Source organism: Zeus faber, assembly GCF_960531495.2.
Source record: "Zeus faber genome assembly, chromosome: 7".
Lineage (NCBI taxonomy): Eukaryota > Metazoa > Chordata > Actinopteri > Zeiformes > Zeidae > Zeus > Zeus faber.
The window spans coordinates 13,752,821-13,779,282 of NC_137203.1; the positions used below are offsets into that span (position 1 = coordinate 13,752,821).

At 41.5% G+C, this 26,462-nt stretch overlaps 1 protein-coding gene across 1 annotated transcript in view; it reads right to left on the minus strand.

The window, feature by feature from the left end:
* Positions 1–26,462, minus strand: part of grid2 (glutamate receptor, ionotropic, delta 2) — a gene marked incomplete at both ends in the record, with an annotated part of 557,550 nt that overhangs the window by 241,357 nt on the left and 289,731 nt on the right. The window contains 2 exon segments of the mRNA XM_080004041.1: positions 4,984–5,146; positions 5,148–5,272. Of these exon segments, the coding sequence (XP_079860167.1) occupies positions 4,984–5,146; positions 5,148–5,272 (288 nt within the window).

Genomic DNA, 26,462 nt, shown 5'->3' on the forward strand with positions numbered 1-26,462 from the left:
ATAAATAAAAACGGAAAAATAAAACAACAAACTTAGAAATATAAATATATATATATATATATATGTATATATACAGTATAGACATCAGAGTCTGTCTCATGTCTGCCTCTCTCTGTTTCCCCTGGCCTGCTCCTTTAGCATCTGTGTTTCCCTGTTAGCTTCCATGCTCCACCTCCCGTCCTCCCAGCGTGCTGCTGTTGACGGCCTGGGTAGGTATAGCACAGTGTAGCACTATCTCTTCTACCTTGTACCGTGTTGTCCAAGTCCCCAAACACAGCGTATTGTAGCCAGCAATACAGCATCTCCATATTATTACAATATATATTATTTATTTGATGAAGATTTTATTTTCTTTTATCAAGAAGTTTATTATTATTAGAGATTTTTTTTTAATTCTACTTAGAATAATTATCATTGTTATAAATCTCATGATACACAATAAAAAAAAAATATAATTTCAAATAATATAAAATAACTGGAAATTAACTGGATGATAGAAAAACAAAGATTTTACTGCCTATTTTATTTTATTTATCATTATTATTATTATTATTATTATTATTATTATTATTATTAATAATAATATTCTTATTAATATTAATATTCTTATTTTATTATTATTATTCTTATTTTATTATTATTATCATACTAGTGATAGTGGGATTACATTTTTATGTAATTTATTTACACAGTGCTATCTGTCTTGCCCTAAATTGAACTTCTATCTGTCTCTCAATATCCATGCCCCAGGCATCTACTGGAGGACGTCATGAGGGGAGAGCCTCTTAAACACTGTTTGTAAATCAGCATGAACTGTTGCCCTGTTTCCTCTCAGCCCGGGTGAAACCATCTTCATCCCGGGGTTTCTGACTCCAGGAAGCCAAGCCTCAGTGTAGGATAAACTGCCGAGTCAGTGGCTGATTAGTCCCCCGTCGAGTGCTCATTGGACTGATTGGACCTCATGCAGTAACTCTCTGCTTTGAGAAGTGGGTAAGATACAGTGTGTCTGAGGAATTATCCACGCCTCCTTAACCGCCCATACTGTAACTGTTATGTTGGAAGAGAAATCCCACCTGTTGTGTCCACGGATTAGTAAGCAGCGCAGTTACACCCCAAAAGCAACGTTCGAGGCCAGTTGTCATTTTACAGAACGGCATCGTTAGAGGTGGATGTTTTATGAATAGCCCCCGATCCTAAATAGCCCCGGCGGGCGGGCTCTGCCCCCCGATCGCTCCCTCTCTGCCGGTACCGACCCTGCCCACAGCCTGCCAGCCACGGGGCGCGCAAAACTGTTTTTTATTTTAGATAAAAACTGGAACGAAACAAGCACCTTGCGTAACGGGGAACACTTCCTCTGTCAGTCTCTTAACCCCCCAACCGTCAATAGTTTGCCCAGAGCGGAAAAATGGCTCGAGCCTGGCTGAGCTAAGCCCCTGCAGGACGGAACTGGGGAACTGTATTTCACCCACTGTGCCGCGGCAGACGAGTGTGCAGGCTGCCCCTGCACTCTACGGACTCTCTTGCGTTGCAAGATCAAAATTGCAAGGCCCGGGATCAAGGTGGCTGTACGCCTGTTGCTCATGAGAGTAATCAACGAGCAACAGGCAAAACCCCCGTCCCAACACACGCAAAGGGGAGGAGCCCTTGTCATGACATGTTTTCCACCTGCTCTGGGCTTGTTCCACCTTGCCCACTCCCTACATTAAACTGTGTGTTTTCAACCCCGTCCCCGGTCTGTGTCGGAGGGCCCCAAAAACTCCACTCGGGTGGCGCGTGGCAGGCGGATTTTTGGCTCCTACACTCTCCCTCCATATGCCTCCCTCCATATGCCTCCCTCCATATGCCTCCCTCCATATGCCTCCCTCCATATGCCTCCCTCCATATGCCTCCCTCCATATGCCTCCCTCCATACCTTGTACACATAACCCACAATTTCCCTCACTTAATTTGCTGTCCTTTGCTCCCCTCAGTCTTTCCCTGGAGATCCTCTCTAAAACACCACTCCCTTCATCTTCATTTTTCTTCCTCTTTTCCTCTATCAAAAGGCCCCCTCTTCTCTCTGGTGTTCAAAGCGGTTTTTTTTTTGGGGGGGGGGGGGGGTTCGCACTCGCCTGGTAAAAGGTTGAGTTTGGCTTCAACCTGTTTATCTGTGTGCTTGGCTGCCTCCGCCCGGCCTTTGGATGCAAGTCCCCATTGGCTCGCTCTCTCTCCCTATCTCTCTCCTCCCCCCTTTCTCTCTTGTTATCTCCGTCTCACTCACTCATCCCGTCATGCATATTTCATTTCTCAGAGGGTAACACCTCACCTTTACCTGTAAAAAAGGAAAACGCTGGTAGCTTTGGGGTGTTTGGCTCATGAGTGTACCCGCTCACCCCCGTTACTATGACTCCACTGTAGCCTGTAGAACTGTGACTCTTTCCCTCCTCTTTCTCTCCTCCTTTTTTTTTTCTACTCATGTCTCATCTCTTCCCACCTCTGGGGGTCACACCTGTACTCTGGGGTTTTTTCACTTCCACCTAGTAAAAAAAAAAAGAAACATGGTTTCACAGCCTTTTTAAAAAGGGCTTTGAGGCGGACAAACGTCCCAATGGGCAAAGTTACTTCATTCTCACTTTGGCTAAAAAGCTCCCACGACCTTGTTCTTATTGAGTCTTTTTTTTTTTTCTTGTACTTTTTCTGTACTTTCTGGCTATATATGTATTCAGGGCTCAACATTAACGGTTTCCCATTCGCTTCAAACAACCAGATTTGGGCCATTGGATACCATTTGGTGTGGTCTGGTTGCTGCCGTCGTCAACCACTCATATATTATATGAGTGGTTGACGAGCATATATTTAATGCACATATTATATGCAAAAGAAAATAGAAAGAAAAATAATAGCTGGTGATTTGTTTAGTTTCTTGGCCAAAATGAAAAGCCTTTGTTCCTTCCAAGGGGGACTATTTTGGTCCCTAAATTGTTCTTACTCAGTCCTCAACAGAATGATTGAATAACTATAGTGACAATGCACATGGGAGGTGTTCTGCATGACAGTGGGGACGTTAGCTTCTGTCCGATCAGCTAGTGTCGGGACTTCCCCACTGATCGTTGTTGCGCATGCACAGAGCCCCCTGGCACACTGGTCCCCGGGGCCCCTGGGCACCCGGGCGCACGCCCTGGACCCCCTCAGGGTAGATCGGGCCCTGAATAGACCCATATGGACGTCACCATATGACTCCCTTTAATTGAACCTTGACGTCCTGATCCTGCTTGTTTGAACCCACTGGCTGGGGCCTTCATTCACTGTCTACCGATAAACCGATATCAAAGTGATATCGACTGATTTCCAATAACATATCCAGAGCTACTCTAGCGTGGGGAGGGTTGGAGACAAACACGACAAACACAACGGCAACAACAACCAAAAACAATTTCTACATGAGCCAAGCAAATTGAGAGAAGAGAGAAATGGAGAGAAAGAAAGAGCGTACGGAATAAATGAGGAGAAGAAGAATACAAAAAAGACAGGGTGTGTGGTGTGAGAGAGAGAGAGAGAGAGAGAGAGAGAGAGAGAGAGAGAAAATCCATGACTCCCATTTCGCAGAGCTGGAAACAGGGCTCAGGGACGGTGGCCTTGCGCCCGATTTGACGAGACACGACACACACATTATCTACTTTTCCTCCAAAGAACTGCACTCGCACCGAGGTGAGGAGCTGTGGGAAAAGACCGCTAACACTAAAAAGGTTGCTCGCCCCCCCCCCCCCCCGTCTCCCTCACTCTTCCCATCTCTCTCTCTCTCTTGCTCTCTCTCCCCCGCCCCCTCTCTTTCTCCTTTCTTCCTTCCTCGCCTCCACCTTCCTGAAGAGGGTGATGCCATGAGGGAACAATGGTGACATTTTTAAAAGGCTTCTTGCTTCTGATGTCTGGTATCACTGACCACCAACTTCCCACACTGGGGAGTGTGTGTGTGTGTGTGTGTGTGTGTGTGTGTGTGTGTGTGTGTGTGTGTGTGTGTGTGTGTGTGTGAGTGTGTGTGTGTTTGTTTTTGTGTTTCTCTGTGTTTTTCAGTGTGTGTGTGTGTGTGTGTTATCGTGTATCTTGTGTGCTTCAGTGTGAGTGTTTCTGTGTGTGTGTGTGTGTGTGTGTGTGTGTGTGTGTGTGAGTGTGTGTTTGTTTTTGTGTTTCTCTGTGTTTTTCAGTGTGTGTGTGTTATTGTGTATCTTGTGTGTTTCAGTGTGAGTGTTTCTGTGTGTGTGTGTGTGTGTGTGTGTGTGAGTGTGTGTGTGTGTTTGTTTTTGTGTTTCTCTGTGTTTTTCAGTGTGTGTGTGTTATTGCGTATCTTGTGTGTTTCAGTGTGAGTGTTTCTGTGTGTGTGTGTGTGTGTGTGTGTGTGTGTGTGTGTATCAGTGTGAGTGTTTCTGTGTGTGTTTCCGTATGTGTGTGGGCCTTGCCGTGTGTGTTTCAGTGTGTGTGTCAATGTGTGTGTTTCTGTGTATATGTTTGTTTTGTCCTTGAGCCAGACACTTAAGTGCCCCCTCTAACTGCTCCCGATGGCAGCATCCATCGCTGGATGAAAAATTGTAAGTCGCTTTGCACAAAAGCTAAATTATGTAATGTAATAACTTTTTTGCATGTTTTCTTTCAACAAAACAAACGAAGCCCTTGGGACGTGATAAAAGGATTAACATCTCAAAGGTAAAGGAAAAACAAACGTGTTCTGTCAGTACTTGGTGCTGTACTGTACAACTGTGTAAAAAGATCAAAGGTGTTTTCACCAAATGAAGCCCCATTAAGGCTTTTAGAAAGTCCCAATCAATTACAAACACACCAATACAATCAATTATAAACACACCAATACAAACGGGTTCTTTACACATGGATCCTCTCTCTCTCTCTCTCTCTCTCTCTCTCTCTCTCTCTCTCTCTCTCTCTCTCTCTCTCTCTCTCTCTCTCTCTCTCTCTCTCTCTCTCTCTCTCTCTGGAAGACGACAACCAACTCACCGAAGTCGGAGTCGTAGAAGACCACAAACTTCTGCCAGCCGTACTCGGACACCACCTGCAGGATGACGTCGTTGAGGTAGACGGGCGGCCGCACCATCAGGGTGTAGTCGTCGGCGCCCGCCACGCGGCCGGTGGCCGGGCAGGCGGAGCGCGGCGCCCCCGCCCGACGAGCGCTGGATGAACAGGTGCGGGATGTGCATGGCGTCCGCCAGCGACTGCAGGCTGCCCGCCGACATGCAGCCGATGGAGCTGACCAGCGCCAGGATGCCGCGGTTCATCAGCTCGCAGGCTGGACGGACGGAGGGAGGGAGGGAGGGGAGAGAGAGAAAGAGGTTTTATTGATAGATTCAAGAACAATGACACATTTTACTTGATTACTTCTCATTTTAGGTCAAATTTATTGGAATGACCATCAAAAGCGTGAAGTATTTGCTGAACGACCATAAACCATTGAAAAAAAAAGGTTGTTTTGTATTGTCATAAACCCTTGAAAAAAATAAAAAATAAAAAAAAAAGAATAAAATACAATAAAAACAACTACAATGTATAAATCCATGTTAAAAAAAAATCACTACCACGAACCATAGACAAGAAAATATAAATAATGAACCATTATAAATAAATAAATAATGAGCAAATTCATTCATTGAAAAAAAATGTCCATGAACCATTGAAAAATAAAGAGTAAATAAATACATCAATAAATAAAAATTAACTGCCGTGGCACAGCCTCGGTGACGCACAGAGACAGACATACTTTTATTTACAGTATATGAGCACATCCACCTGCTCTCTGTGAGCCAGGCTCATCACCGCTCCCATCCTGTTCTACTTAAAAACAAGGTAAAAACCGTGGTCCTCCCTCTCAGCTTCCTTCCATCCCTCTCTTCATTTCCACGCCGTCGCGTGACAACTTCTGTTGCTCAACTTCACCGATCACCGATATTGTCTCATACTCCCTCCTCCTCTCTGCTAGCTTATGGCTTGGTTGCCTGGATATCTTTGGAGGTGTTTTTCAGAAATCAAATGCTAAATTTAGAGCAAACCCACACGCGACATGTGACGAAACCCTTAAAACTGAGCCCCTCGCCGCACAGCACAGGGGATGAAATAAAACAGACGTCACGAAACCGAGTGAAACCGACTTCAAATTGGGCTTAGTGAGAGTCGGGGATTTCACGGCCCCTGACAATAACTCTGAAAAGTCACCAACCTGCGAGATTATCCAGTGGAGGAAGGAGAAGTCGGAGCTTTTACTTAGAGTACAAATACCAGGACGCAAATTGACCCTTGGGAAAATGAAAGTACCACACTGACATTTCTACTTTAGTCAAACTATAACTACTTGCTCTTAAAAGTACTTGTCATATGCAGTACCCGGGATATAAAACATTCTATATCTTTTCTCCAGATGATGCTCAATGTGTATCATGGTTTAAAAACAACAACAACGACAAAAAAAGCAGAATAGGTGGTGTCCTCGCCATTTAAAAGTACATACAAATATATCTCCATGTTTTTTTATATAATTATTATATAATGGGTGCAGGTGCAGTGTGTAGAGTTTACAGAACAGACTTGGCAGAAATGGAATATAATATTCCTAAGTATGTTTTAACTCGTGTATAATCCCATAAAAATAAGAATCCTTTTGTCTGTGTTTTTATCGACATGGAGACGGGTACCCTTCACGGAGGCCGCCGCGCTGCACCACCGCGGCGACCCATCTCAGGGTGCAACCTCACCCCGAGATGCCACTAAAGTCTACACACTGCACCTTTAAGTTTGAATTTGTCCTTTCTCTTGCCTCTTTGACTCATATTCAGTTCCGTTTACTTGGTCTTTTTCTTGATGTAATTTACTTTATTTTATCTCTTGGATTTCTTTTTTTTTTTTTTTGCCCTCTCCGTCTGGTTTTCATTTTCTCCTATTGTGTTTCTTTTATGCTACCTGACTTTGAAACAGTTTGTCTTAAAAAGTGCTTTTACAGTAAAGATTTATGACTGACCTACTTACTTAAAGAAACATTAGAAATGTAGTCAAGTGAAAAGTACAGATATTTCAAAGGTAATGGATCAAGAGAGGAAAGTCTCCAAAACAGAATATACTGAAAAGTAGCGAGGAACCGTAAAGTAACAGTCGTTGTACTTAGTACTTTGTTACTTTTCATGTTACCCTTTATTCTTGATTTTCAAACACCTACAAGCAACTCTAACACATACCTTATAAATGAATAAATAATGCACTGAAATGAAGTGTAGCTCCCTGCAGACCAGTCAGAAACACCTCCACCTCCCGCCCTCCTCGGCCCAGCCTCCGCTGCTTCCGTCCTGCTCACCCTTCAGCCCCAATCACCTCAAACGCTGCTCCCCTCATGCTGCCTTTCCCTCCCCTCCTTCTCATTTCGTTCTTTCTTTTCTTTCCTTTTTTCAGATCTTCTCTACTTCCTTGGCTTTTTGGACATTTCTCTCTTTTTTCCTTTCCTTCTCGTTACTATAAACCACCATCCTGTTTACCGTTAAAAACATCACCAACACATGGAACGGAGCATTTTAAGATCATTATTATTATTATTATGATGGCCTACAGTACGACTATGTTTGTGATGCAGGACTCACACCGAAAAAGAGTGACTCTTTGACTCAACCACTGAAAATAGTTACTGAGGACTGAATGACTCCAAGGTAAACAAGGTCTGCAGTAGGTATTTGTCATAAATCATATTAAATGTGACTGATTTACACTTTCCACCAACATACATATTTTATGAGCAATCAGGAGTCAAAAAGACCAACACCTCTTTTTACCCAGTGACTCGTCGGGAACTGAATCTCATAAAAGACTCGAACCTTTCATCACGACTAAAAGTTTCTGCTTTCAGTGTGAAACTTGTTCCGATGACCACGGAGCTGCTGTTCTGCCTGTAACGCATGGATTTGATGAATTATTGCAGCCTTACAGTTTTGATCATGCAACTGCAAACAGCTCGTTTTCATGACGTGCATGTTTTTAGTGGAATTTGAACACAGTACAGTGGCGGTGGTTGAAAAAGAAACTCTCTCCCTGTCTCCATAAATAAATGGCAGTTTTATTTAAGTGCCCCTGAGGCCAAGCAGAGTTGTCACTGAGTCACCAGGTGAAACAAGAGGAAGCCCAAATGTTTAGACACACACACACACACACACACACACACACACACACACACACACACACAAAATAAGTGACACAGCAACCACTTATAGTGCAAGAAATGCTAAAAAAGTGTGCAGTCAGCCTGTGCACGCGACCACGCAGATTATTATGCCAACGCCACAGAAGCAAAGGAAGAGAAAGACAAGAAGACAGAAAGACAGAAAGGAAGTAAGAAAGAAAGAAAGAAATAAAGAAAGAAAGAAAAAGTGCCACAGAACAGGAAAAGGGAAAGAAAAGCCATCGGTTGGTGCTGTAAAAAGCAGAATAAAGAAAATAATAATAATAATTGTGCGTGCGTGTTTGTGTGTGGGTATGAATGAATTATAACTATTTTTATTTGTAGCTATTATAAAAAAAATCTTCATAAATTCTTATCTTTTTCTTATTTATATTATGATTGTCTATTTTTTAAATGCAATATAACTATTTGTACTATTTTTTATCTATTTTTTATTATTATTATATAGATTTTTATATTGGTTTTATTTTACTTACTTCTTTGTTGTTTGTATGTACAGTATATATATAGTTTTACTATGCAATCTGACAACTACACGCAGGGGAAAATCCAATGGGTAGCAGTTATAAGTTATTATTACATTTCACTGCATATATGTATGAAAGTATGTATATGTATGTGACGAATAAACCTCTTGAATCTTGAATCTTATAATAAGTTATTTATTATTATATATATATTTCAATTATAAATTGTATCTTATTTATTAATCATTATTAATTTTTATTTTCATAATTTAGAGTACTATTTATTTACCCTCACGTTGTTTCACCGTTCTTGTATGTCTGCATGTGATGAATAAAGAATCTTTAATCTTGAATTTTCCTTTTCTGCCAGCAGTGAAGGCGTGAGTGAGTAAATACAGGCAGTGTTGTATGAAGTGCTTTGAGTGCTAGTAGAAGGTAGAAAAGGGATGAATGTAGTCCATATTAATCCACCATGAATTATTTTTCAACACATTTTAACCTTGAATTTCACTCACTGTATATTAGCCAAATCAAAACGCTTTCCCCCTCATGTCATTTTATAGTGCAGTGGACAATAAGAATAAGCATCAAGACTTGGGGGGCGGGTGGCAATAACACTTTGTGGAAAAGAAGACACCTTATACCATAAATAAATGTAATGAATTAATATAATTTGGAGGTAGCAGGGGTTATTCTGAATAGTTGATACAAGAGTTCAGTGACTTTCCATCGCCCTATATGTCTGTTGTGTGAGAATTAATTAAAGTGCAACAATATGTGATTAAAGTTGAATAATAGCTCAATGAGCCTAACATTCAGTCCGTCTCCATAGTCAGACTGGCCACCGGGAGCACCGGGATTTATCCTGGTGGGCTTGTCGCTCTGTGGGCCGCCTGAGCCGCGCATTATACAAAAACAAGAGCGACACAGTTCAGAGAGATCTGCGTCGCCGTCATCTTTGATGATGCACCAGCCCTCATAATCAAAGGGGCCGACGACACGCATCTCTCTCATCTATCCCCCTGTCCCCTCCCAAATCCCAGCAGTCATGACCAAGTCAGTCAACATGAACAACAATCAGAGCGAAGAGAGGAAAGGCGGCGCTGAAAAGGCTAGAGATTCTCGCTTCTCTGGAAGACGGGGTCTTCTGTGGCTGCAGGGCGGGGTGTTTGGGGCTTTCCTGCGGCCGTGGGGTGTCTATGGGGCTGTGGGACTCAGGGGGGGCTTCGGGGCGCTTTCCGTTGCTTGGAGGCGCCACGGCATAACACCGACCTTATACACCAGAACCAATTGGGATAAATCCTGTACGCTCACCGGTGGACACACACACACAAACACACACACACACACACACACACACACACACACACATACGCACATACACATATACAGGCAGTCTCATCACAGGCGCGTGCAGGCCACCAGCACCTGCTTTGAACGTACCCCAGCACCCTCCTGGTTACATCCCTCTCCTTTTCTACCTCATTTACTGCCATAACTATGACAGGAAGAGGCCACGTGCCCAATTGCTGTTCCAGTTTCCCTCGACTTAGATAAATCAGTTTTGTCGATACATTTTGCCATCAGATGTTTATGTTTTTCCATGTGTTCCATGTGTTTTCCTTGTGATTTGGTTCTATGTTTATTTGTCTCACCCGTGGTGATTCTCCCCCTCTTGGAGTAGTGATTAGTTGTTTATAGACCCAAACATGGTAAAATAGTTCATCGGAGAGGGGGATTGGTGGTGATTCTGCCACAGGACAGAGCTATTGCAAGATGAATAAAGAGTTGCATTGCATGTTGAGAAATTGAACTCCACTTGCAGACTAACTCTGACCTCGATGCAATAGCATACTAGTAATCTGTGTTGTAGGCCCAGCATGCTGACAGCACAGGTAAAAAAAGAAAAGAAAAGAAAAGAAAAGAAAAGCGAAGAGATAAAAAAAAAAAAGATATTGACTTCAAGCTGATGCTACGACTTGCATGAAGATAAGTGGTATGTTTGTGAGCACAAGCAGCAGCAGCACTGCCGGCGGCACAACAGCATTTGTTTTTCCAAGTTGCAAGGGATTCTTTTTCAAAGGTTCGCTGCATTCAACGCCTGCTACTGTGCTCCCTTTAAGCGTGGGAAATATCTATTTTAGATATCATTTATAATTTGGTTGGGTGTGTTTGTATGTGCGTCGATGGGGCTGGGGTGGTGGAGTATCTGCGGGGTGGTTGTGGTGGGCTGGGCTGGGTAAAAAAGGTCCAGGTCCAGTCCGTTGTCCATCAGTTGAAGAAGATATAGAAACAAGTCATAAATAAAAACATGGAATGAGGGCTCCAGATGATCAGATAGGGACTTATATGTACATACAGTATATACAGTATATACAGTTTATACTGTATATACTGTATATGCATATATTACAGATTATTAATTAGATCCATTATTTATTATTGTCTATTTTTTAGCATACAGTGATGGATGGCAGCGCTTTGCAGCATACACTAAACAGCAATAACACGCTGACGCAACTGGGTCAGACACACACACACACACACACACACACACACACACACACACACACACACACACACACACACACATATATAATTATTATTATTTTCATCCATTACTTTTTGTTTTAGTTTTTTTACTTACTGTCTTATATGTTTTACATATTTAGAATATTTTTCATTTACATTTTCACACATAGACTATATATATATATACATACATACATTTCCTCCGTTTTCTTATTTAATGAAACCTAAAGACATTTAAAAAATCTTTGCAAAATTGTGAAATACAAGAAAACCTGAAAGAAATATTTATTTCATTTTTTTTCTTTAATGGTTATTTCTTGTGTTTTGTCTTTCTCTCTTTAAACTTACATTAATCCCTGTGTGAAAATGCAGGTGTCGCAGCAGTGTGTGTGTGTGTGTGTGTGTGTGTGTGTGTGTGTGTGTGTGTGTGTGTGTGTGTGTGTGTGTGTGTGTGTGTGTGTGTGTGTGTGTGTGTGTGTGTGTGTGTGTGTGTGTGTGTGTGTGGCCTTAATGCAGCCGTTAGCTTAGCGTCATCAAGGCTCCTCGCTGCTGCTAATCCGGTATTTATGAGGGAACTTTAGAGACTTAGTGCCTCCATCCTCCTCATCTCCCCACCCCCCCATCCCCTCATCCCCATCCCCCCCACCCCCCACATCTCCCCATCCTCCTGACCCCCAAACCCCCACCCCCCTCATCTCCCCAAACCCCCTCATCCCCCATCTGACTCATACCCCCCATCCCTCTATCCCCCTCAACCCCCATCAACCTCACACCCCTCATCCCCCCAACCCTCCATCTCCTCACCCCCCCCGCTACATCACTCTTAAATCTGCGTGCGGCTTATTAGTGCTCTTTGCTAACGACTTAGCAGGCCGCTCATGTTAAGCCGGGCTCCTGTTAGATCACTCTCAAGTGGAGGAGAGGAGGAGGAGAGAAGGGGTGGAGGGAGGGAGAGGGAGAGAGAGAGAGAGAGACTGTGGAAAAGCGTGTGACTCGAGTGACTTTGTGGAGTTTAGCAGTTCACTGTGACAACTCACACACACAAAGAAACAACGACCGATAACCTTCACCTGCCACAACATTTAATCACAAAAATATATTAATCAGCATTAATGTTGACGTTGACTAACGGGTGAAAAACAAAACAACGTGTAGATTCTGTATGAGATCCTTCCAGATCCAAGGGATGTCTTGTTATATTGAACACTATAACAAGAGTAAACGTAAAACTCCCTGCTCTACTTCATCGAAAAGCATAACCTTCAAAAGCCCGATGGGTCACTGCTGGACATGACCACAGCACCATCTTCTTAGCTCCGGCGGGTTATCTCCCAAATAGGAGCCTTTCTGTGTGGAGTTTGCATGTTCTCCCCGTGCTCACATGGGGTTTCCTCCACCTCACGTCAGTAAGGACCCCCACCAAAAACATGCACCCATCATTGTCTGACCAGCAATGGACATTTATCACCTGGTCCCCGGGCGCGTCCACGTATGCTGCCCACTGCTCCTGGCTGTGCCCCCGGAGGAGGGACAACCCAGGATGGGTCAAAAGCAGAGAATCCATTTCACCGGCCACCATCAAAAAGCATGTGCATGTGTGTGTGTGTGCAAGCATGTGTTGTAGTGTGGTGTGTTGTGTGATAAATAAAGACTGTTTCTTCTTTCTTCTTTCTTAGCACCAGCCAACCTTCTTAGGAACATCCTCCATCCTTCTCCTCAGACCCACCACCGCTCCTACACAACAACATAACAAGCAGTCCTTCCTTTCACGGAAGACAGTTCCTCCTCTTCCCTCCACAGAAGAACAGAGTTGTTGTCGAGTCGAGCCAGATACAGAGCCATTTATATTCCTCACCAGTTGGAGGCATTTATAAAAAATAGAAAACAACCCCCCCGAAAAACCCGATATGACAAAACTGCACCGTTGTGCTGAGGGAGAGAAAAGAAACCAAGCCATATGTTTTGTCTCCGCTGGAAATTTACTGACAGGGCAGAGTGTGTGTTTTCAAAGGGTGTGTGTGTATGTGTGTGTGTGTGTGTGTGTGTGTGTGTGTGTGTGTGTGTGTGTGTGTGTGTGTGTGCGGTGTGCGTGTGTGTGTGTGCGTGCGTGCGCGTGTGACCCAGTTGCGTCAGTGTGTTATTGCTGTTTAGTGTATTCTGCAAAGCGCTGCCATCCATCACTGTGTGCATGTGTGACACCAGAGATGCTCACTAACACTCTTTCGGCTTCAAGCCTGATCAAATGTGTGTGTGTGTGTGTGTGTGTGTGTGTGTGTGTGTGTGTGTGTGTGTGTGTGTGTGTGTGTGTGTGTATGTGTGTGTGTGTGCGCGAACCCTTAGCGATGGCTGTCATTGAAGAACCCACTGCTTTGATACCCCTATAATTTTAAGTCTGCAGCACACACACACACACACACACACACACACACACACACACACACACACACACACACACACACACACACACACACACACACACACACACACACACACACACACACACACACACACACACACACACACACACACACTGTTGTACTGCTATCAAAGTGAGGTCAGAGTAGATACACCTGGTAAGCGAGAAGCCATGTTTATGGTGCACTTCTTAACCAAAGAATTGTCAATTTTGAGCCCAGTCCTCACAAGTATAGCACAAACACACACACACACACTAATACACACACACACACACACACACACACACACACACACACACACACACACACACACACACACACACACACACACACACACACACACACACACACACACACACTATGGTTCTAAATGGAAACGGGCCAACGCCACTTGGCCTTTCTAAGTCGACTCAAGGTGACAAATGAGGACACCTCCCCCGTTTCCTCCTCCCCTTTCGTTGATGTGACACTAAACGTCCATTTCCACCTTCCTCTGCTCGGATTAATCAGTTCATTTTCAGTGCTTCTCCCTCTTCTCCCATCCCTCCATCCAGCCCTCTCTTCCCCCACTCGCCGCCGTATAACAGTGCATTATTCCGTATTATTCCCCTCCCCAGCGTCCGCCCTTATCCAGCGCTCCAGATAAACCTCCCCGAATGTCCCCCCATCTTTTTCTTTTATTTTTTTTTCATCCCTCGCTCTCACCCCCGCCTCCTCTCACTCTAACTCACCCCATAAAACGTGCGCCCCCCTTTCTGCTGCGACATAATCCCCCTGTATTTACTTGCTTCATCATCTTCCTCCTCCTCCTCACTGTCTTTCCTCTGCACTATCCATCTCACCCTCTGTCCCCATCCATCTTCACCCATCTGCACCTTCTTCTCTTCATTTCACTGCACTTACGCCCAAATGGCCATACTCTATCCATCCATCCATCCATCTATCTGTCAACCTATCTCTAAATCCCTCCATACCCATCCACTTCTCATAAATTTCCCCGCCTATCCATCCAATCTTCCAAAGTATAGATAATTTTAATTTCATTAAGTATTTCAGCGCCGCCCCTTGCGGCCGCCTGCGCGAGCACCCCGTGTGGATTCTGCACATTTTCGTATTTTTTTGTATTCTTAGAGCTTATAGAGCTTATTGTGCGTAATCACCGGGTGTCATGACATTCACTGCATATATGTATGTATGACTGTATGTATATGTATGTGACAAATAACGTCTTGAATTTTAATTTTAACTATTTTCATATTTATTTATGTATGTACTTCTACTATCTCTGATGGACTGATGATTCGTGCGGATTTCATTGCTGCATTTTATTCATATTATTTAATCTATTTTGCACAAGTGTCTTGTATATGTGTCCTTTAAAAATGTGAAGCACTTGGTGAGATATGTTTTGACAAGTGCAATATCAATAATAAGTATAATAATAAGTAATAAGTTAATAAGTCAATAAGTCAATAATAATTTTTATAATATTTTACACTTTTATGTCTTTATTTTATAATTATTTATAGTAACATATATTTTTCAATTTACTTGATTTGATTAATTTAACTTAATTTAATTACAAAATAGTTTCATCATTTCTTCTTTTCTTTGAATTATTAATTATTATCATTATCCCTCATCTTGGACTCTCCTTTCGCTCTTCTTCCAAAAAGGCAAAAAAAAACACAGCATTTGTTAGGACTCATATGGACAGATGGGTTGTAAAACAACTTCTCTCTCTCTCTTAACAAGATCTGTCTATCTCTCTCACCACAAATATACAGAATAAACAAAGTAGGAACTCACATTGGGGATGATGCAGCTACTGTACATATGGAGAAGATTGAGGGAAGAGGATAGGGGGATTGATATGGACAGACTAAACTAGAAAGGCAAGGATAATCACTACGTCAAGGCACGACACAGCTCTGATAAAAGCAGAGGAGAGGAGGGAACGAGGGATGAAGTGATGTAATGATGGAGCAGAAGAGGAGGTATTGGATGAATTATGAAGAGGTTGTAGAGAGAGATCTACAATGATAGATCACTCCATCTGAGTTAGTTCAATTAAAGAGAAACTATGCATGCATGAGAGAGAGAGGGAGAGAGAGGGAGAGAGAAACATTGTTTTTCTCAGAGAAATTGTAAAAGTCAAAAGATTTGGGAAGTTTTCTGACTCTTCGTTCGTTTGATTCGGTTGCTATGACGAGTCAGAAGAGTTGGCAGAAGTTGAAGAGTCGCAAGTCGGGGCTCTCGTTCGAGAATCGGTTCAGGAGTCATTGCCAGTGACTCGGTGCCCTTGGCTCTTTACGTTTGAGAGTCGAATCTCAGTTCAGTCAATATGACTGGTTGTAGTTGCAGAGTCGCAAAAAAAAAAGACTCGTTTGCCAGAGTGAATCCAGACTCTCGAGTCATTTCAAAGTTTGTTTGCTATGAACAAATCCTTGGCGAGTCTTGCATCACTGGCTGCAATAGTCTATCCAGTTCTCTTTATATTTCAATGCAGGGAACTCGAAAATGTCTGTGAAGTGTGTCATGTTTAGTAAAAAATATGAAAGGGTAGTTACTAAACTGACCAGAGAAATACCCTCGCATGTAAATAAAGAGGTGTTTTAAATACCAATGAGGTCACCTTTGCATCCTAACACCTAGAAAATCCCTGTAGGCACTAGTAGCTTGCTGTTAAATATGTCAGTCAGTTGAATCGTTTAGCAATAGACAAAGACACTAATCAATAGACAATTAACTCAATTGTAGTAACTACTTCATAATCATAGCTGCAATGTCATTGTAGGTTGGTTGTGAAGTAGGTTACAGTAGGAGCCACTTGAAGAGGGCTCTTCCAGCCGGCTGCCATTTGGCTGGAATCCCCCCTCCTTCTCATGTGTACTGACAGGGCGTGTATAACTTTGACTGTAAACACACCTATTTATTCAATTACAGTGTGTCACCATGCGATGCCACTATCTTAACAAAAAACACAATCACAATCCCGAGTCAGATTTCATATTTTCACCCCTAACCCTAAGCCATTACCTGAGATAATTTCCTTTGAACGCTGACCAGAGGTCATCTTTCAAAGTTAAATTATTTTTTTGTCACATAATTTATTTGAATCTACATTTTGCACAGCTTTTTAATTTCAAAATGGCAGCTGTTTTTTTAATTTAAATTTTTTATATTACAAAGTTCAATAGCTTTGTGATGAGAGCAGTCAAACCAGGTCTATGTAATAATGGTTTCATGTTTTTTGTCAAATACTTGATAACAATGCAAGCGTCATTATCAGAAATGAATTTTTAGTCTACAAGCTAACTCAACTATACATAATATATAAAATAAGGGTATAGTAGCGATTAAAATAAAATAGTATTTAAAAACAGAATTTAAAGTGTATTTAAATTGTTATTTTTTAAACAATGGAAAGAGATAGTGTAGTATAAGTAATATAAAAATATGTACCTAAAAGAAAGAGAAAATAAAATGCAGACAATTATGACAGTGAGTCAACTTGATAGTGGACATCTTAAATAGTCATGGGCCACATCAATGCAGGTCATACTGAATGGTAAGATAGACACAGTGTTGTAAGACAAAAATTGCAATATACTACTAAGAGGTAAGACAAAACAGGTATGCAATACTTGATAAATTTAAGTGACTAGTTTTAAAGTTTTACTAGCCTCTTTTAAAAGTGGCCAAGTGTGTAGATTTATAGGTTCTAGTCTTCGGCCTTTTGATTTCAAATTGAGGATTTTTGAAGTATCTAAGTGTTATGTTTTTTAAAATAAATATCACAACAAATTTCGGCATATGAGCCTCTTTCAGAGAAACGGTCCCTGAACACTCGCCCCCTCCCCCCACGGGTTCCGTGTTGTGTTTACTCAATAACTTTCACTTATTGCACCTTATCAATCCACAAATTTGTTTCTGAACAAATTTGAGATGGGAAATAATCAATCCAGCGGCTGAATCTCCACTCATATTACATCTACAAGATATAATTTAAAAGTTTGTTCCCACTTTCATAATGCACAGGCTTGCTTGCTTGGGGATTTTTTGTTTCATTCTATTAACTTCATAAAATGTATTAAATACATAGGCAATAAAAATGCAATTTTTATTTTGTTATCTGTCCCATCACCAGCACAATGAAGGTGCAGTCTATGTCCTGGAGCTAAATAAGTTGCTCAAAGCGGAGTTCTAAGAACTACGATCGTCCCTACAGTAGTGCCTGCAGTGCGAACACAATAAAATGGACGGTTCCTCCAAAAAGTCTTTAGAACGATGAAAAAGGCACAACGGAAACACACAACATGGCCAGTTTTGTGATACATTAAGTATTGCGATTAAATTTGTTGCAATATTTCACATTTATTTAATGTAAATTAAAACACCTGTTACATACGGTTTACTCACAGTGTTTTCAATTTCTTTTTTCAATTAAGTACATCTACAATTAAAAAAAGGATTCATTCATTCTTTCAAACCATTTGTTCTTTAAAATCAGAGATGTATATCTTGATTCTATTAGATGTACAGAACATGTTCTGTTACAAAACCTGTACATTTTTCATTAAATAAACGCAAGATCATCCTGTAGACGCGAGTTGCTTTACGTTTTGAACCACTGCTCCTCTTGCAGCTTGAGCCAACTGGCAGAGTCCAGTGGTCCTGGTCGCAAGTGGTTGTCAAAGCTCTCTGACAGGGATACTCTTCGGGATGGTGGAATAACGGCACAAAAATGACGGACAGGAAGGAACGAGGAGCTCTGGGCCCAGTCTCAAAAAAAAAGAGAAAAAAGAGCAGCTTCACATCCTGGGGTTCATGGCCCAGCTGACATTTAGTCACTACTTGCATCAGTGTTTGTGGTCAAAACACAAAGATGCAAATCCTGGTGTGGGGAGAACCTCGAGCAGTGGGGCCAAAATAATAACAACATGGTCTGATAAACCGTCCTGCACAGTGTTTCCTACTTCTGGGCAAGGTTTGGGTTTGGAGAAAGCCAAAGAGGTCATGACCATGCCTACGAGTAACAATGCCTATTGCCAAGTGGGGGATCCACGACGGAGAAGCAGCCATCTGATTGGAGTCATTGGGTCCAATTATTGCTCTGCACGGTCATGCAACGGCCAAGGACCACGAGAGAATTTGACGAGATGAGCTCCAAACACTGTTCCCTTCAGGATGTTCCCCAACTCCCAGGATGTTATTGCCCCCCGCGCACGATGAAGAGCTCATTTAAGAGCTGTTTCGTGAATACCAGGATGCAGTGGACCGCCCACCGTGGCCTACCCAAACACCTGATCTGAACATCAATGAGTCTATGGGAAGGTCTGGAGTCAAGAGGCTCAAAGTAGTAGATTCCACCTCCCTTATCCCTTAAAAGAGCTCGAGGCTTTTCTTCTTGGAGAAGAGAGACGACAAAGGGGGAGTTCATGGAATGATGTCTTGATGTCTATGGAATGATGTCCCTCACGTACCCTTGACTCATCTTCTAATGAGAGAACAAAATGGCCCATTTAGAGAATTGTGTCCGATCGTTCCGTAGCGTCTACGTAACAGGTGGTGAAAATGCAAATGTTCTGGCGTACAATGAAAAATGTAAACCCGAATTTCGCACCTTATGAGGGTTGTTTAATAAGGTAGGATTATGACCAAAAGTGGTACTCGGGCCCCCAATTCATTTTCAAGAGCACAGCCAAGATGAAACAAATAAATCCGTTAATCAAACGCTAAGTTGGTAAACTCTTGAACTCATCAATCAACCGATCAAAACAAGTGAAAAACAAAATGCCTTCCAAGGTTCCAGGTCCAACGGATAATTAAGCAATGCAGCACCTCTCTGAAAAGGCCTCCAAATTAATAATTTCCTCGATGGGGAACAAGAAAAAGCGGCTGGAAAGGTCGTTAGCCAAAGGAAACGTGGTGAAAGCGCACATCCATCTCACCAGAACCATTCTTTCCGTTGCATTAACTCCACCAAAAGACAAAATTATGACCTGCTAAGAATATTAATGCTGCTCCACTTGATTTGCTAATACTTTTAAACAGAAAATAAAAAGCGTTCCAAGTCTCTCTATTTTTCCTTTTTTTTTTATTTTTTACAATAAAAACCCCAGTGTCTCCTCATCGTCAGTGCGCTGCCAAGCGCTCCATCTCTCAAATAGGATGCGCCTCATTTTATTCAAACGGTTGCTGCAAATCTCCCTCCTTAGTGGCGGATTGGAAAATATGAAAGTCTACAATAAAACAGCTTTTATAGCGTTGGCTTTGGGAGCCCGCCAGCTCCCCCCAAAAAAATGCTATAAACTCAGATCCTATTTGTCTTTGGAGAGATGTGGTTTGTACCAATATTTATGCATGCCATTTGGAGAGTGGAGGGGTAATGGAAATGGCAGCGTTATGGACTGGGATGTGTAGAGCCAGGCTGAGATAGATGGAGAGATAGAGAAATAGATATGTAAATAGAATGCTAGAATGATAGATGGAGAGAGAGATAGATGATAGATGGATAAAATACTGCCATATGTTTACTAAATGTTTATGTTTCATTATAAGCCCTGCATACTTAATATACACATATATATACATATACACTACTCACAAAAAGTAAGGGATATTCGGCTTTCGGGTGAAATTTCAGCATGAACCTAAAATGCACCATAATCTTTACAGCTGAACTTAATTTGACCTTCTCTAAACTTTTGAATGCACATGTCCAACTGTTCAATGTTTCAGTACTTTTTGCACAACTTGCTGTTCTCCAACAAGGAGCTGAACGGCAAAATTCACAACAGGTGTTTAATCCATGAATCGACCAATACATTTCCTTGTTCAATTAGAGTTGGTATTGAAACAGTCCTCTTCATCATGCTGTTCACATTTTGATATCATGAGACCAAGACGACGCCTAACAATTGATCAACAGTACCTCGCCGTTGCGAGGCTTCAAACAGGATGTTCTCAGAGGGAAGTGGCCACTGAGCTTAGAGTGTCACAGAGTGTCACCAGCAGGTTGCAACAGAGATACAGAGAGACTGGAAGAGTCACAGAAAGGCATAGAAGTGGACGTCCTTTGGCCACATCCCACACTGATGAGCGCTTCATTGTGAACAGTGCCCTGCGGAACCGGATGATGAATGCCACCCAAATCCAGGCACATTGGAGGGAGGTAGGAGGCACCCAAGTGTCACGTCAGACAATTCGAAACTGTTTACATCAGCGTGGTCTGCGTGCTAGACGGCCTGCAAGGGCTCCGTGACCACACCACCAGGCACGTGGATCATTGTCTTGCATTGGCCAGGGAGCATTTACGTGGATGAGGGACCAGTGGCCTCAGTGCTGTTCTCTGATGAAAGTCAATTCACGTTGAGCAGGAATGATGGCCGCCAACGATGTTGGAGACGTCAAGGAGAGCGCTATGCATCAGCCACTGTTTTCACCAGACGAGCCTTGGGTGGCGGTGGTGTTACAGTGTGGGCAGGTGTGTCTAGTCAATACAGAACTGCCCTACACTTTGTGAATGGTACAGTGACAAGCCCATACTAGCTGAATAACATCATTAATCCAGTCATTGTGCCCCTGCATGAACAACACAGGCCTCATTTCATCTTCATGGACGACAATGCTCCAGCTCATGGAGGTGGCATAATTAGGGAACGGCTGCTGGAGACTGGGGTACCTCAAATGGCCTGCACTTTCTCCAGACCTGAATCCCACAGAAAACCTATGGGATCAGCTGAGTAGCTGAGTGGCTCGTAACTCTGTACCCCAGAACCTCAATGACCTGAGGGCCGCCCTTCAAGAAGAGTGGGGGGCCAGGCCTCAGCAGACAAAAAGTTGACTTGTGAACAGCATGAGACGTGGTTGTCAAGCTGTAATTGATGCTCAAGGGCACATGACAAGTTATTGAGACATTGACATTTTTTGTTGTGGTAAACCCACCACTGTTGTTGGCTTTTGTTTCAATAAATTGTTTGAGATGAGTTGTTTGAGAATATCCCTAACTTTTTGTGAGTAGTGTATATATAATATATATATATATATATATATATATATATATATATATATATATATATATATAATATAAAAAAAATATATATATATATATTTTTTCATTTTATATATATATATATATATATATATATATATAAATAAATAATGAAAAAACACTATATTACATAATATGCGTTTCAGACCATACAGGATGGTTAATAAGGGATTATAACCTACATCCATCCAATTAAATTTCATGAACACAGCCACGATGGAATAAATCCAGTAATTTTTTTTCATTTATAAAATACTTGAAAAAAAAATACTATGCATTTGGTGGTATATACCAATGCATCACAATGGAAACATTAATTGCACATGAAGTTGCTTTTCTAATCTGTTGATAAACATCTCATTTGATATATTTCTTGAATGAATAAAATTAATATGAATAAAATGAATAAAATGCTATATTATGTAAATATGAAGTGTTTGGCAGCACAAACACGTCCTGTATTGAGGATGAATAAGCTGAGAGGAAGGTATTTGATTTCACTGTCACATTGATGCTATGTCACATGTTCGCCTAAGTGTGTGTGTGTGTCTTTGTGTGTGTGTGTGTGTGTATGTGTGGGTGTGTGTGTGTGTGTGTGTGTGTGTGTGTGTGTGTGTGTGTGTGTGTGTGTGTGGGTGTGTGTGTGTGTGTGTGTGTGTGCGTGCAGCAGATGGCGGGCCCCCTGTGAAGACGGAGGTAGGAGAGAGAGAGGGAGGGAGGGAGAGAGAGAGAGAGAGGACGGACTGATAGATTCGTTTGGAGTAGAAAAGAGAGTGGGTTCAAAGTGTTGTTGTGTTGATTCAGTGCTTGCTGCTAAATCATCACAGTGTGGAAACACTACAAACACTGCGTTTCCCTTTGAAAGAAAAAAAATTACCAAATCAATATTTTATACATAATAGAGTCACTGTCAGCGTTTACTTCCCTTTAATGACTCAAATGGAATCCTATGATCAGACCTGTCGGCTTCTTTGGAAACCATTTAAAAGACGGCTTTTTTCGTCCGATTTGGCTGGAAGAAAAAAATATTTAAACAAAAAAACGAAAAAAAATGAATAAGGACGAGACACATCATTAATGATCACAATAATAATTGACAGAGTCTGCGTGTCTGTCTTTGTAAAATATGCATATGATGTCATATAATATAGAAGATAATAAAAAAGAACACTGGTAGGAGTTAGTGTACATATATGAACTGTTACTCTGTGTTTTGGGAGGGGGGGGGGGTTGCATTGTGCCAATGACCTAATTTACATTTAAATCCAACCCCCCCCAAAAAAATATAATATGAATACAAATGTTCTCAAAATTATATATCTAAATGTAATCCTAAATTACATCATTTTTTTAAAACCATGGGTTTCATTATTTTACATTCATTAATTCATTGTCTGATAATACAAAAATATAGTTAAAACATCCATATAATAACAAAATATTTGTTATAGCCAAGAATATTTTGTTGTTGCATCGGCCCATCCATCCATCTCATAATCCATCCATCCATCCATCCATCCATCAATCTATTGATCTGTCCATCTATCCATCCATCCATCTAATAATCCATCCATCCATCCATCCATCCATCCATCCATCTAATAATACATCCATCCATTCATCCATCCATCCATCCATCCAATAATCTATCCATCCATCCATCTATCCATGTAATAATCTAACCATCCATCAACCAATCTTTTGATCTATCCATTCATCCATCCATCCATCTAGTAATCTATCCATCCATCCATCAATCTATTGATCTATCATCATCCATCTAATAATGTATCAATCCATCCATCCATCCATCTAATAATCTATCAATCCATCCATCCATCCATCTAAAAATCTATCTATCTTGAATTTCCAACAAGCAGAGGTATGAAGAGTTCCATAAAAATCACAGAGAATGTGTTAATAAACAGTAGCGAGAGAGACGAGGCCAACGGAAATAAGCCCTCCGCTCCAGAAACTAAAAAGCTAAAAAAGAAACCTCCTCCAAACAAACAACCTACAACCTATAAACAATGAAAGCAACCCACTGTGTCTCTCTGGGCGATGGGGAAGCAACTGGGAAGCAGCAGGAACCTGGCAACACCAGTTACATTCTCCAGCAGGAAAAACAATACACACACACACACACGCAGAAAACACACATTTACGCTTGAAGACACACGCACACTGCTGCACACATACACACGCACACACACACACACACACACACACACACACACACACACACACACACACACACACACACACACACACACACACACACACACAGGCAAATACATTGATACATACAAACACAATACACACACACAAATAACACCTACACACACATTTACAAACACACACACACACACACCATATCCACATACACTCACACACACACAAACACAGACACACATTTATACATACACTGCAAATACAGTACACACACACACAGGCAAATACATTGATACATACAAACACAATACACACACACACACAAATAACACCTACACACACATTTACAAACACACACACACACACACCATATCCACATACACTCACAAACACATACACACACATACACAGACGCACATTTATACATACACTGCAAATACAGTACACACACACACACACACACACACACACACACACACACACACACACACACAGACACACTGACATTCCAATTAGTAGCAATGTTTTAATGGCGTCTCAAGAGCAATGTCAAAGCCGTTAAAAGGAAAAGGGAATCAGAGCAGACGTGTCGCTGGTGCTCCAGGCTGATTTTTAACCGACGGCTTTACCCCCAAAGCTGATTGTTTTAATGAGTTTCTCATTTGGAGTTTTGACCCCCCGTCTATGAAAACAAAGCGTCAAATTGTTTTTGTCTTTTTTGTTTTCCGTGAGGCAGAAAAAGTTTGATTGGAGTCTTTGTCTCGATGGGGGGGAAAACAATTAAATAAAAACAAAGGAAGAGGTAAATACATTAAACTCATGTACACACTTTCTTTTTCCACATTTTCGCATTAAATCGTGAATTTAAACAAGAACAAATGCCACAACAGCATCTTATATCGGGTTGAATTCCTTCTCACTGTTCACCCTCTTCCACAGCGCTCTATTGTCCCTCTCTTCCCGTCTTTTTAAATCTCTTTTTCCTTTCTTGTCATTTTTCATCCTCGTTGTTTTGTTTGGAGTCTGTTCTCCATCATACCGTAGCCAGTGCTGCTAAGGTGATCCAGTTTCCCCGATAAACCCTTGTTGGTTACGATGATAATAAATAATAACAAAATGAATAGATAATAATAATATAAATATATATAATATTATAATATCCAAAATAATTACAATTAATTTAGTAAAACCAATAAAGAAAATATATACCTAAAATGAATATATCACAAATAAAAATAATAAATAATAAAAATATATGAATCCATTGCAAATTTGATTTTGAATGTCTTTCACAAACACAGACACATAAACATATTTTAGACTTGTTTTTGGGTAATTGCTGCATACCTACATTCACCTCCACACCAACAGGCGGTGAACTGTAAGGGGTGTGGCATAACCCGAGCTCCCCTTGAGCTGTTTGTGGAACAGAGAGTACTTTAACTCCGTCTGCCCTCAGCCATTAGCGCTGACGCTGGCTCTGCTTCACGTTTTTTCAACCGTTAAAACCGTTCCAAGGGACGCCCTGTGAACCTCCGCACTCGGGTCCCATCGCGCAAATGGGTTTGAATTTCGTCGCTCTGGATTTGATTGGTATGACGGTGTCAGACAGGTGGAGGAGAGAGACGACAATCCTTGACAAAAATGGCAACACCGGTCCAGTGTGACACGGAATGGCAGCACTGTAAACTAAAAAGAAGTTCAGAGAGAGAGAGAGAGGGAGGGAGAGAGAGGGGGAGAGAGGGAGGGAGAGGGAGAGAGAGGGGGAGAGGGGGGTGGGGTGAACCCCCAACGAAAACATAAAATGAGTTCCACAGAAGTCGTCATAGTTACACTAACTATCAGACTCCAAAATTCTGGCATTCTTTCCTCTTCTTTTTCGTCTTGTTGTTGACGCTTGACATACTTGGGTGGTCGACCACGTGCTGGAGATATTTTAATATAAACATTCCATTTAATGTTATTTTTATGCCATCTTTATCTTTCCCACTATTCTCGATCTGGGTGGATCCCTTAAATGGTATCAACGGGTGGAATTATTTTTTAATTGTTTATTTTATTTACAGTCTTTAATGATTGTGTGTGTTTTTTTTTTCCATCTGTGAAGCACTTTGTAACCTCCACAGTTATATAATTATTATGGTTATTTTTATCGTTATTATTATACTGTAGACATGCCACATTGCACACTACTTATATTTCATATTTTTCCATACACTTTGAGGAGGATTTTTTTATATATGTATTTTTATTTCATTTTCAATTCTACTCTGTATATTTCTTGAGCTTGTCTATTTAGTCTATTTCTTCTTTTCTTTATATATTTTCATATGTTAGTGTGCATATTACATATACCTTCTGTATTCACTGTACTCCTACTGGTATATCACCTACATGTTTGTCACATAACAGACAACACCACTGCCGGAAATATATAAATGTGTAGAGAACAGCTCAAAACTTTCAAACTTCAGCACCCCAAAAGGTTTTTTTATTTTATATATGTCAATCACAATCAGTCAGGACCACTGTCGTCGGATAGTGATGAAAAGTTTGCCTCTTTCTCTCCTCGTCTTACCAGAAGTGGCTCCTGACTCCAGAGTCAAACGACACAATTGGTTCAC